This window comes from Pongo abelii, chromosome 6 (genome assembly GCF_028885655.2).
Source record: "Pongo abelii isolate AG06213 chromosome 6, NHGRI_mPonAbe1-v2.0_pri, whole genome shotgun sequence".
NCBI classification, from domain to species: domain Eukaryota; kingdom Metazoa; phylum Chordata; class Mammalia; order Primates; family Hominidae; genus Pongo; species Pongo abelii.
The window spans coordinates 22,637,124-22,651,256 of NC_071991.2; the positions used below are offsets into that span (position 1 = coordinate 22,637,124).

Genomic DNA, 14,133 nt, shown 5'->3' on the forward strand with positions numbered 1-14,133 from the left:
CTGCTTCAGGGTTTTCCTTTGATATAAAATGTGTACAGTAAAATCTGTAATACAAATAAACATACTACACAATCCTCCTTATGTTTTAATGTTTGTCTTTAGAATAAATAGTCTTTACTTTAAAGGCCTATATTTTCTGAAAGGTCTTTTTACAGTAATCACATTTATGCCTTTTTTTTTTTTAGACGGATTCTTGCTCTGTCACCCAGGCTGGAGTACAGTGGTGCGATCTTGACTCACTGCAACCTCCACCACCTGGGTTCAAGCAATTCTCCTGCTTCAGCCTCCTGAGTAGCTGGGATTACAGGTGCACACCACCATGCCTGTCTAATTTTTGTGTTTTTAGTAGAGATGGGAATTCACCATGTTAGCCAGGCTGGTCTTGAACTCCTGACCTCATGTTCCACCTGCCATGAGCTCCCAAAGGGCTGAGATTACAGGCATGAGCCACCACATCTGGCCTATAATGCTTTTGTTAAGTATAAACATTCTGATATTGAGTAAGATGTGAACAGATATTAATGGCTTTTCACATTCTTTATATTTGTACAATTTTTCTTCCTGTGCAATAAGATGTGAAAATTTGTTAAAAGTTTTGCCACATTCTTCATATTTGTATGCGTTTTCTTCAGTATAAATTATCTTACCTACTATAACATGTAACTACAATTTAAAGGCCTTACCTCATTTAACACATTTCTAGAGTTTCTCACCAGTATGATTTCTCTATTTTAGAAAAATTTCAGGTGTGGTTAAATGCTGTCACATTTTTTATGTATGTAGAGTTTCTCTCCAGTATAAAATATTTTAATTAATAAAGATGAGGAACGAGTTAAAAGCTTTGCCACATTTTTTTTTTTTTCACAATTGCAGGGGTTCTCTCCAGTATCAATTATTTTACATTTATTCAAACAAAAAGTTTGATGACTTTTAAAAGACATTTCCATATTCCTTATTGGAGGGTTTCTCTTCAGTATCAATTCTTTTAGTGTATAATAAGGGTTCAAGACTAGTTAAAAGCTTTACCACATTCTGTTTTTGTAGGGTTTGTCTCTAGAATGAATTATCTGATATTGTGTAAGGCCTGAGATGTGCTTAAACGTTTTGTCACATTTTTGACCTTTGTAGAGTCTCTCTAATATAAATTCTCTTAGTCTTTGGGAGGCTGAGACAGGTGGTTCACCTGAAGTCAGGAGTTTGAGACCAGCCTGGTCAAAATGGTGAAACCCCATCTCTATCAAAAATACAAAACTCAGTCAGTGTGGTGGCATGTGCCTGTAATCTCAGCTACTCAGGAGGCTGAGGCAGGAGAATCGCTTGAACCCAGGAGGCAGAGGTTGCAGTGAGCTGACATTGTGCCATTGCACTCCAGCCTGAGTGACAAAGTAAGACTCTGTTTCAAAAAAATTTTTTTAAATAAATTCTCTTAGGTTCATTAAGGTTTGAGGGGTGGTTAAAGGCTTTGTTACTTTTTTTTTTTTACATTTATAAGATTTTTGTCCAATATGAATTATCTTATGTACAGCAGCAGTTTGGAACTGGTTAAAATATTGGCCACATTCTCCACACTTGTAGTGATTTTTTCCAGTATAAATTATTTTATGTATTATAAGGCCTGAGGGCTGGGCTTTACCACATTATTCACATTTGTAGGGTTTCTCTCCAGTATGCATATTCTTATGATTCGCAAGACTTGAATGCCACTTAAAAGCTTGGTCACATTCTTCACATTTGTAGGGTTTCTCTCCAGTGTGAATCCTTTTATGAGTATTTAGAGTTGAGGAGAAGGTAAAGGCTTTCCCACATTCTTTACATTTGTAGAGTTTCTCTCCAGTATGAATTATTTTATGTTTCTTAAGGGTTGAGGAGCAGTTAAAGGCTTTGCCACATTCTTCACATTTGTAGGGTTTCTCTCCAGTATGAATTCTCTTGTGGTAAGTGAAGGTTGAGGGTAAGCTAAAGGCTTTGCCACATTCTTCACAAGTGTAGGGTTTCTCTCCAGTATGAATCCTCTTATGAGTATTTAGAGTTGAGGAGAAGGTAAAGGCTTTCCCACATTCTTCACATGTGTAGAGCTTCTCCCCAGTATGAACTATCTTATGCTTCTTAAGGGTTGAGGATAAGCTAAAGGCTTTGCCACATTCTTCACATTTGTAGGGTCTCTCTCCAGTATGAATTCTCTTGTGGTTAGTAAGTGTTGAGGAGCGGCTAAAGGCTTTGCCACATTCTTCACATGTGTAGGGTTTCTCTCCAGTATGAATTCTCTTGTGGTTAGTAACTGTTGAGCGGCTAAAGGCTTTGCCACGTTCTTCACGTGTGTAAGGTTTCTCTCCAGTATGAATTCTCTTATGTTTAGTAAGAGATGCAGACCAGCTAAAAGCTTTGCCGCATTCCTCACATCTGTAGGGTTTCTCTCCAGTATGAATTCTTTTATGTCTAGTAAGGGCTGAAGAGCAGTTAAAGGGTTTGCCGCATTCTTCACATTTGTAGGACTTCTCCCTAGTATGAATTACCTGATGTTGATTTAGGTGTGAAAGCATGCAAAATGATTTGCCATCGTTTTTACATTTGAAATGTTTCTTTCCAGTATGTCTTGTCTTGTGTTTACCAAAGACTTTGACACATTTATGAGTCTGAAATATTTTGTTTTGGGTAGTTGACAAACATTGTTTAACATCATTATAACCTCCTTTGTGCACCTCACACTCACCCACACTTTTACAGCATTTTTTTACTTGTAAATTCTCGTGTCCACATTTTCCGTATCTTCTCGGTATCACTTTTTGGAGTGAATCTTTTATGCCCTGCTCTGGCTGAAGGTCTTGGGTGAAATAAGAACATGTAACTGAAAGACATAAAAATCACAAGTTTCTCCACTTACTACACTCAGATAAATATACTTTGCAAATCAAATATATAAAATTATACAAAGTACATTAGCAAAATGGCATATCAAAATACCACAAGCCGTAATTCCTTCATAGATGTATAAATGTAACAAAATTACAGTGATCAAAATACCTTTGTGGGAAATTTATAAGTAAAGTAACTGTGGCCACCAGGTGGGCACAATGCCAAGAGCCATAGAGAGACAAAAGAAAAGTCGGCTACATTTACCCAACACAGCCCTTCCTCATCCCCAATAGAAGAACATGGTGTCTTTAGGAGCAAACTGGCTTTTATCTCAAAAGAAAAATACTGGCACCTATATCTTTACTTTTGGCTTATGGGAGCCTTTCTGTCTTCCATGACAGAAAGTGCTGAATGAAATGGTGGTATACTTTGAAATGACACCTTTAAGTCTTTTGAAATCAAAAGTGAATGTTAACAACAGCAGAAAGACTGATGTACCATGGACAGAAAATAGGTGTAGAAAGTAGTTACTGACTGCTAAGAGGAAACATGAAGAAGTCTTTTAACTGAAAAATAAATACAAAATTGCAGACAAGACACATCCTGAGAACATGTTTGAAAGACTCCAAGAATCTCTAGCCAAGACAATTGGTTTCAGGCTATGCCAGGAAAGAGCTGCATTATAAAGATCGTGAAAGGTAGTTTTCCATTAATGTCTAAATCTCAACCAAAGATTACAATGTTTATAAAATATTAGGGCAACATGGTCCAATCAAAAAAATCAAAAATTTTGAAAAAGAAACTATTAAGCTAAAGATTTATATATTAATTTTAAAAATATAAGATAATCCATATTCTGCTCAGTGAGAGAAATGCAAAACTAGATACCTAAATAATATCAGAAAAATAAGAATATCAACAAAAGCTTGGAACAATAAAAATAAACAAATGTGTAGGTAAAAGAAAATAGCTGAAAACATTTAATGAAGAAGCTAAACAAACAAACTAGGATATACACAGAAAGGTCCATAACACATATTCAAGCAAAGTTTCAAAAGTCACAAACCAGAAGATAATCTTGGGAGCTGCAAGATAAACGTGAGATATTATTTATAAGCATAGTCCTCTGAGACAACCAGTGAATTTGTCAACAGAAACCTTGCAGGTCAGAAAAGAATGTGAAAAATGGTCAAAGTGCTGAAAAAAAGTCTTCATGGTGAGAATAATATAACCAGCAAACATGTACTACAAAATAAACAAAAAGTAAAGATCTTCCAGAATAAACCAATGCTGGAAAAGCATATAAACACTGCATGTGCCCTAAATAAAATGCTGAAAAGTGGTCTTTCCACTTAAAATTACGTGATGAAAAAAATACATAACTTTCTGAAAAACATATGCATCTACAAAAAATAAAAGTCTGTGGCATTATTGTGATCATGTGGAAAACATTTTTAGTTGTGCTTTAAAATTTGAAAGATATAAGCATAAAAATAATAAAAAAACATAAAAAGATATAATTAGCAACATTAATAAGACATATGGGATAGATATAATGAGAACAAATTTTTCTATGCAACTGAAGTCATTTTTTTACCAGTTTAAAATATACTGTTGTAACATTAAGAGGTTTTCTAAAATCTCCAACGTAGCACAAAGAAAAAATCTTTATAGACACACAAAAGAAAATGAATCAATTACTAGCATGAGACAAATATTGATATTATTGATATTACTGATATTGATATTATATAATGGTAAATTGAGCCCATTTACTAGGAATCTATCACTATTATGTCTATATATATGTATATGCATATATAGCATCAGGGCTTTAAAATATATATTTATATATAGCAAATATTGACAGAAATGAAGCAAGAATTAAAATAGCAGCATAAAATTACAAACATTAAGATCTCATTTTCAATAATAAAAAAATTCAAATAAAAAATCAATTAAGGAAACAGAAAATCAGAAGAACATAATATAGTGTATTAATTCATTTTGCATTGCTATAAAAAATTGCCTGAGACTGGGTAATTTATAAAGAAAAAGATTTCTTTGGTTCACTGTTCAGTAGAGTATACAAGAAGTATATGCCAGCATCTGCTTCTGGTGAGGATATGAGGATGCTTACAATTATAGTGGAAGGCAAAAAAGAACCAAACATGTCACATTATGAAAGATGATGCGAGTGTGAGGTGGAGGAGCCAGGTTCCTTTAAGCAACCAGCTCTCATGTGAATTAACAGAGTGAGAACTCTGTGATTACCAAGGGGATTGTGCCAAGTCATTCATGAGGGATTTGTCTCCATGATGCAAACACCTCTCATTAGGCCCCATATCCAACATTGGAGATTACATTTCAACATGAGATTTGGAGGGCACAACCATCTACAACATATTATAAACCAACTAGGCTAAACAGACATGTGCAGAACTCCCCAGTCAATTTTGCAGTTGGACACGCAATATTCTTATTTGCTCCTGGTGCATTCTGTAAGAACTCATAAGTCTTAGTAAATTTCAAAAGATCAGCCAGGTGCAGTGGCCCAGCACTTTGAGAGGCCGAGGTGGAAGGATCACTCAGGGCAAGAAGTTTGATGCCAGCCTTGGAAACACAGTGAGACCCTGTCTCTACAAATAGTTAAAAATTAGCTGGGCAAGGTGGGGTAAGTCTGTAGTGCCAGCTACTCAGGAGGCCAAGGTGGAACGATTATTTGAGTACAAGAGGTTGAGGCTGCGGTGAGCCAAGATTGTGCTACTGCATTACAGTCTGGGCAACAGAGTGAGAAACCCTGTGTCAAAAAAAAAATTTAATAAGAGCAAAATCATACAGTGTATGTTTTCTAACCAAAACTGAATAAAAAGAAAAAAAGTAAAACTGGCAAATCAAAAATATATAGAAATAAACACACTCTTCAATGGATTCTTGCACAGGGTTAAATATGTCAATTTAATTTAACATTTTTGCTCAAGGGTCAAAATATTTAAGTGATATCTTAATTTGCTAAGGTGTTAATATAACCCACAGTGGTGAACAAATTTAATATAATCTGTATCAAAATTCCAAAAGTATATTTATTACTAAAATACTATTTAACATTTTAAAATTTTACTATGAACTATATCTAGAGAAACACACATGAAAAACAGAGGCATTATACTTCATAATTTCAAATCATAATAAAAAGCTGCAATAACAATAACTATGTGGTATTCACACAAGGACAGATAAAGACATGATAGAACAAAATAGGGAGCCCAGCAATGAACTCTTCTGTGTATGACCAAATAATCTGCCACAGGGTTGCCATGAGCAGACGATGGAGAAAATAAAATCCCTTCAACAGACAATGTTGAAAACTGGATATCTACATTGAAACAATGAAGTTGGATGTTTTAATTACATCATATAAAAAAATTTTCAACAAAATACTTAGACTGAAAAAAAAAGTAATGAAACTCTTAGAAAAAAAATACAGTGGAAAGACAGGACATTGGTCTTGGCACCAGTTTCTTAGATATACCATCAAATGCATGAGCAACAAAGAGAAGAACAGAAAAATTTAACTAAATTTCAAAATTTCTGCAATCAAATAAAACATTTAATAGAGTGACAGTGCCACCTAAGAAATGGGTGACAATATTTGAAAATCACATGTGATAACACTTAATATTGAGAATACATAAACAAATCCTAGAAGTAGACAACAATATTTGAATTACTTGATTTAGAAATGGACAAGTGAGCTGGGCGCAGTGGCTCACGCTTTTAATCCCAGAACTTTGGGATGCCGAACTGGGCAGATCGCCTGAAGTCAAGAATTCGAGACCAGCCTGAACAACATGGCGAAACCCCATCTCTACAAAAAATACAAAATTAGCTGGGCATGGTGGCACATCCCTGTAATCCCAGTTACTCAGGAGGCTGAGGCAGGAGAATCATTTGAATCTGGGAGGCAGGGGTCGCCATGAGCCAAAATTGCACCATTGCACTCCAGCCTGGGCAACAAGAGTGAAACTCTGTCTCAAAAAAAAAAAAAAGAAATGGACAAATGATTAAACTAAATTTTAATTAAAGATATACGAATGGGAAGAACTATTTGAAAGGTTGCACAAAATTAATAATTTATAGAAAAATGCAAAACAAAATCACAATACAAAACAGAAAAACAAAATTACCTTACATCAATTAGGATGGCCACTATAAATTTTTTAAAAACATAAACTATGTTGATGATGTAAAGAAATTGAAACCTATGTAAGTTGTTGATGAGAAAAAAAGATGCAGCCATCATAAAAAATATCAATGTTTTTCAAATGATTAAAAATGAAATTATCATACAATAAACAATTCCATTTATGAATCTATATCTAAAATATGCAACACAGTAAAATGAAGACATAAGAGGTACCCTGCTTGCATATTCCCCCACAGCAAGTCTCATAACCCAGCCTCTAAATAAATAAATAAATCCATGGATAAAAATTTAAAAATAAAAAAATTGTAAAAAAACTTTATATGTCAAGGCTATAGTAATAAAAACAGAATGTCATGTGCAGAAAAATGGACAATCGCCAATGAAACAGAAACTACTATTCTCACACACTTTAGTCATGATGCAAAAAAAGAACTTTAAAAATGGTTTAACATAGAGTTTCTCAAAAATATGCAGATATTATTGTGCCCCCAAAAGCAATGGCAAAGCAGTCAGTTTTTGCAGTCCCTTGTAAGCCATAAAGAAAACTTTAGCTCACACTATGAACTTGAAGGAATAATACTGAACCGAAAGTAGAATCCTTAGAGAATTTAAATCATGGGGCAGAATGTGTCCCTATGTAAGCATAATAGAAAAAAATGACCCTGGCTTCTCAGAAACTCTTCCATCGAAGCACAGCTCCCCAAATCACATGTTAAGGACTGGCTTCCTCCTTGACTTTTGTAACTCTCATCTGTGTCATCTGCTTCATTCGCTCTCACCTACCTGGGTGTTTGGCTACCATCTCATTTCTCTTTATATTCCGGGGCTCTTTATTTTGCTCCAGACAGGTGATCAAGTCTGGCTTAGAGACAGCAATACCTGTTTTATTAAGAAAAAAAAGTAACATAAATCTGGCTGAATTCTTTAATTACCAAACCAGTCTTATGCTTAGTAAAGAGGATATAATAGAAAATTCTAGAAAATTAAGATTGATTCATAACAGAACTTTCTAGCTATTTAGAAAATACTTTAAATTTGTAGGTCCTTAATTTCACTATTCAGTGCTACTGAATCAAAAACTGGTGGTAGGAACTGAATTCTAAATTGTGGGCAATGATATTTTATGCCACGACAGTTTTGGAATTGCCGCTAACCAAGAGCAAAAGATACATAAGCTCAGGAAAGGGAAACATTCAGGTCAAGATAAAACATCCTGAAGAATTTGTTCTATACCAATGAATCCCCAAGATTTTCTTAAAATTGGAGAGCTAAAATTCATTCATGCAAAGCAGAAATTACCAAAATCGTCTTAGAAAAGAGAGAAAGTCAATATATTAGGAATTGTGTATTGAAGTTATCCTCACCCAGGGAGACCAGGTTTCTGTAGTTCTCTAACATCACATCTCTATATAAATTCCGCTGAGCATGATCCAGGCATTGCCATTCCGCCAGAGAGAATTCTATAGCTATGTCTCTGAATGTCAACAGTCCCTGAAAACAAAAAACAAACGAACAAAAAACCACTCATGAACACACAAACAGTTACCATGTGGCCATAGGCAGAGACTTTTATTTGACTCATGTTAAATAAGAGCGTAAAAAGAAGTGGTTCTGACTTACAAGAGTGACTAAAATTATTCATTAAGATAATGTCTAACATGGAAGTATTCTCTAACTGAGAAATGAGGATAGCATAAGATCCACAATACCACTGTAGATATGATACTTTTCTGGGTGATGAATTATAAAATTAAGGGCATCAATATGGACATGTCTTTTTTTTTTTTTAAACCGAGGCTCATTCTGTTGCCCAGGCTGGAGTGCAGTGGTGTGATTCTGGCTCACTGCAACCTCGGCCTCCTGGGTTCAAGTGATTTTCCTGCCTCAGCCTCCTGAGTAGCTGGGACTACAGGCATGAGCCACCACGCCTGGCTAATTTTTGTATTTTTAGTAGAGACAGGGTATCACAATGTTGGCCAGGCTGGTCTTGAACTCCTGACCTCAGGTGATCCACCCACCTCGGCCTCCCAAAATACTGGGATTGCAGGCATGAGCCACTGCACCCAGTCAGACATGTCTGATTGCTATATTTACATCATACAGAATAAGCTATGTATATTTCTCAGGTAGAACATTCATGATGAGTTGGAAGGTTCCTCTTAAGTCTTAATATGTGAAATAAACTAAAGATCTTATACAGATTTTGTTTCAGGAGATTTGGGATAGAGTCTGAGTTTCTGAATTTCTAGCAAGCTCACCAGTTTCTAGCCTAGTAAGAATAGTTTGTCAAACATCTAGTAAATGGCAGAGTCTGGGTTCTTCCCAGTTTCTTTCACCTGTAAATAAAGCTAAAAGCCTTCATTTTTAAAAGACAAATATATATGCAAAAATGATCTAAAAAGAAAGGACAGCTTCCAGATTAAATGTGATGGTTTATGCACTTCAGCTAGTAAATCTCCTAAGTGTACTTAATAATTAAGGGAATAATAATTAACTCTATAGTGGAAAAAATGCCATAGAGATCTTGAGCCAAGTGAATAAAATTGTTATCAACTATACTGGGACACATTTTTATTATGTGCTGATGCACACAGGACACAACATCACTGCTGTGGTATTTCTCTCCTCCCAGAAAAGTAAATTGTAACTATATATATTTTATGAGACAAATTCTCTCTGTCACCCAGGCTGGAGTGCAATGGTGCTATCTTGGCTCACTGCAACCTCTGCCTCCTGGGTTCAAGCGATTCTCCTGCCTCAGCCCCTGAGTAGCTGGGATTACATGTACATGCTACCATGCCAGGCTAATTTTTTTTTTTTCAGCAGAAACAAGGTTTCACCATGTTAGCCAGGCTGGTCTCGAACTCCTGACCTCACGTGATCCAGCTGCCCCGAACTCCCAAAGTGCTGGGATTACAAGTGTGAGCCACCGCACCTGGCCTAAATTTAATTATAAAAAAAATCAGTTTTCTGCAAAGTTGAAGATACAGATAACTTCCCTGGCTGTAATTTTTAATAGTAATTTAAGTGGTCTTTCCTTGGCACCCTGGAGAGCAAGTATCTCCTAATAGTTTTTAGAACTTTCTGGGTAATAAATGCCATCCTGTTTAAATGAGCGTTACCTGTTCTACATGGAACTAATAGAGCACACAGATGAAACCTCGACATGTTTCACTTTTCACTAATACCAAAGACAACTGTGTTTCCCCAAAGAAATCTTGAGTTTCCACACCTTCTCATGTTCAACAGCTACAATAGGAACATTTTCAATATTGCAGGTCATAAATTTGTGGTGAGAATTCTGCAAGGCATACAAGAACCCAAGATGAAGAGGATGTATAGAAGGCTATGGTATACAGAAAAAAAATATTTTTTTCAGAACCCCTTGACTATCATACAAATAAAAAATAATTGAAACAAACTCATTAGGGATAACAACACAAGTAGAGAAGTAAAAATTTGCAAGTTCCGAACACATGACATTCCAAAAGGCAGAGTGGACACTGCTTTTTTTTTTTTTTTTTTTTTTTTGAGACACAGTCTCACTCTATTACCCAGGCTGGAGTGCAGTGGTGCAATCTCAGCCCACTGCAACCTCCACCTCTTGGGTACAAGTGATTCTACTGCCTCAGCCTCCTGAGTAGCTGAGACTACAGGTGCACGCTACCGCTCTCAGCTAATTTTTGTATTTTTAATAGAGACAGACTTTCACCATGTTGGTCAGGCTGGTCAGGCTGGTCTCAAACTCCAGACCTCATGATCTGCCTGCCTTGGCCTCCCTAAGTGCTCGGATTACAGGCGTGAGCCACCGCACCCGGCCTGAACACTGCTCTTGATCTGAGACATGCTCACCTGAGAAAAAGTGATTTTTTTCTCTTCTTCCTCTTTCCCTGAAATGTATTATCAGATAAGATGTTCTGGACATATCAAACCTGCATCTTGAGAATATGCCTTTAAAGCACAACCTGTTCACCTGCTACCACCACACACACCCACGGGCAGAAAGACCGAGACTTGCAGAAAACATTCACCCATTTTTGTTGTTTATAACCGTAAAGATTTAAGAGCAATGAGAGAACAACGAGCTTCTCCATAACTATTAAAATGTAAGTTTCTTTTTCCCTGCCCTCCCCTATCAGACATCAGCAATGTTCTTTACAGAAATGGGAGCATGAACCGCACTGACCTCTTCCTACCAAACTGAAACAGGGCAGGCAGTGCAGCCTTCCTTTGATGCAAAGGTTGAACTAAACTCTCCTGAATGTATCTTGAACCCCTCAAGTTTATAAATCACTTGGTAATCTCAGCCCTGCTCTATGCAATGTGCTTCTGCAGGATCCAAAAGGGTTCAGGAATGGACTTTTTCAACAAGTCCCCTGTAAATGCTGATTGTGCTTTCCCAGACACATTATTAGCATTAGCGAGAGAAAGCAGGCACAGCAGAGTCCCTTACACACACCACATTTGTCACAATACTAATACTTCCGCTGCAAATAAAGACAACCAATCTCCATCCTGAAATATTATATTTTTTGTTGGCTTTTTTAAGTTTACAGGGACAACAGAAGACAGCAATGTCTGGGTAAATCTGCACTCGGGAAACCTGTACACATGTACTAATAAAATGTTTATTAAGCAGGTACTGTGTGCTCAGGAACATGTCACAGAACACTGCGCTGGGAATAACACATTTTGTGATTTAATTTTCATAGCACCCTGGGAGTTAGTACTAAGTGTTGAATAATTTTTAGCATTTAGATTAAGAGCACTGCATTTTCATTTCTTCTTATGTTATTATTAATTTTAAAAAGAAAATGTATAGAATAATAATTCAATACAAAAAAATATGAAATGATACAATTACATAAAAATTGAATAATCAGCTTCCAAATGGCTATTTTGTAAATAATGAAATTAAGCCAGAAATAAAAAAATTTTTGAAACTAATTAAACCTGAAATACAACATACCAGAATCTCTGGGTCACAGCTAAGGCAGTGTTAAGAACAAAATGTATATCACTAAACATCCACATCAAAAAGTTACAAAGATCTCAATTTAAAAATCTAATGTTAGAATTAAAAGAATTCCAAAAGTAAGAGCAAACCAACTTCAAAGATCACAAAAGACCAGAAATAACCAAAATCAGAGCTGAAATGAAGAAGGTTGAAACATAAATATTTATAAATAGTTAAATAACTATTTGATTATAAATAGTTAAATAACTATTTGATTATAAATAGTTAAATAACTAATAAATAGTTATATAACTAATTATAAATAGTTATATAACTATAGTTAAATAACTAATTATAAATAGTTAAATAATTATTATAAATAGTTAAATAACTGTTTAATTATAAATAGTTAAATAAATGTTTAAATAGTTAAATAACTATTTATAAATAACTATAAAAAGTTCAATGGGCCAGGCACAGTGGCTCATGCCTTTAATCCCAGCACTTTGGGAGGCCGAGGTGGGCGGATCACAAGGTCAGGAGTTCCAGGCCAGCCTGGCCAACATGGTGAAACCCCACCTCTACTAAAAATACGAAAATTAACTGGGTCTGGTGGCGGGCTCCTATAATCCCAGCTACTCGGGAGGCTGAGGCAAAAGAATCGCTTGAATCTGGAAGGCGGAGGTTGCAGTGAGCCGAGATCGTGCCACTGCACTCCAGTCTGGACGAAAAGAGTGAAACTCCATATCAGAGGAAAAAAAAGAAAAAAAAAAGTTCAACAAAACCAGAAGTTGATTCTGGTGAAGGATAAAACACTACGCTAACGAAGAAAAAAGAAATAATTCAAATAAACACAGTCAGAAACCAGAGGTCTGTGAGGTTGTGAAGAAAGGGAATGCTTATATGCTGCTGGTGAGAGTATAAATTTGTTTAAACATTGAGAAAAGCAGTTTGAGAATTTTTCAAAAACCTGATAACAGAATTACCATTTGACCCAGCAACTCCACAATGGGGAATATACCCAATGAATATAAGTTATTCCACCATGAAGACACATGCACACATATTTTTATTACAGCACTATTCACAATAGCAAAAACCAGAAATAAACCTCTATGTTTTTAATGGTAGACTGGATAAAGAAAATGTGGTACATAAACACCATGAAATATGATGCAGTTATAAGAAAGAACAACATCATGTCATTTGCAGCAACATGGACAGAGCTGAAGACTGTTATTTTTAGAAAACTAGTGCAGGAACAGAAAATCAAATACTGTATCTTGTCACTTATAAGTGGGAGCAAAATAATGAGAATACAATGGACAAAGATAAGAGAACAACAGACACCGAGGCCTCGTTCAGGGTGGAGGGTTAGAGGATGAAGAAAATCAGAAAACAAATCTGTTGGGTACTATGCTTAGTACCTGAGTGATAAAACAATCTGTACACAAAAACTTCATGATATGATTTTACCTATATAACAAACCTGCACATGTACTCCTGAACCTAAAATAAAAGGTAAAAGAAAAAAATGTGGCTAGGCGCAGTGGCTCATGCCTGCAATCCCAGCACTTTGTGAGGCCGAGGTGGGCAGATCACCTGAGGCCAGGAGTTCGAGATCAGCCTGGCCAACATTGTGAAACCCTGTCTCTACTAAAAATACAAAAATTAGCTGGGTGTGGTGGCATGCACCTGTAATCCCAGCTACTCAAGAGGCTGAGGCAGGAGAATCACTTGAACCCGGGAGGCAGAAGTTGCAGTGAGCCGAGATCAACACCACTGCACTCCAGCCTGGGTGACAGAGCAAGACTCCATCTCAAAAAAAAAAAAAAAAAAAAAAATTCATGGGTGGGAAAGGGTGCAAGGTAAGTGGTAGGACTGGTTTGTGCCACAGATATGCTACAGACAGTGGCCCATGTGGGGCTATACTCTGATTTAGTCCTGTGTCCCTGCAGGCAGATTAGACTATGATCAAGTGGCACAGATCCCTACATCGGTGGAGGAAACAGGTTGCTGCTGCAGATTCAGTGGCTGGGGTTGGGGATATGCCAGGAAACTTGTAGGCACTTTGGTGGGATTTTGCCAAGAAACACTAAAAGCAAAAGTGTTGTGG

At 36.3% G+C, this 14,133-nt stretch overlaps 1 protein-coding gene across 1 annotated transcript; it reads right to left on the reverse strand.

Annotated features, from left to right (window-relative positions):
* Positions 1-1,481: 1,481 nt before the first annotated feature.
* ZNF716 (zinc finger protein 716) lies at positions 1,482-8,546 on the reverse strand. The gene is made up of 3 exons (XM_054560127.2): positions 8,425-8,546; positions 7,844-7,939; positions 1,482-2,845 (listed from the first exon to the last, which is right to left on the reverse strand). Exons 1-3 carry the CDS (start codon positions 8,456-8,458, stop codon positions 1,638-1,640), a joined length of 1,338 nt encoding a protein of 445 aa, XP_054416102.2. The 5' UTR covers positions 8,459-8,546; the 3' UTR covers positions 1,482-1,637.
* Positions 8,547-14,133: the final 5,587 nt, after the last annotated feature.

Coding starts and splice junctions, on each gene's coding strand:
- ZNF716 (XM_054560127.2), bottom strand. CDS start 8,458: ATGTTAGAGAACTACAGAAACCTGGTCTCCCTGG. Junction 7,940..8,424: donor CAGAAACCTGGTCTCCCTGG/GTGAGGATAACT, acceptor TTAATAAAACAG/GTATTGCTGTCTCTAAGCCA. Junction 2,846..7,843: donor GATGGTAGCCAAACACCCAG/GTAGGTGAGAGC, acceptor TATGTCTTTCAG/TTACATGTTCTTATTTCACC.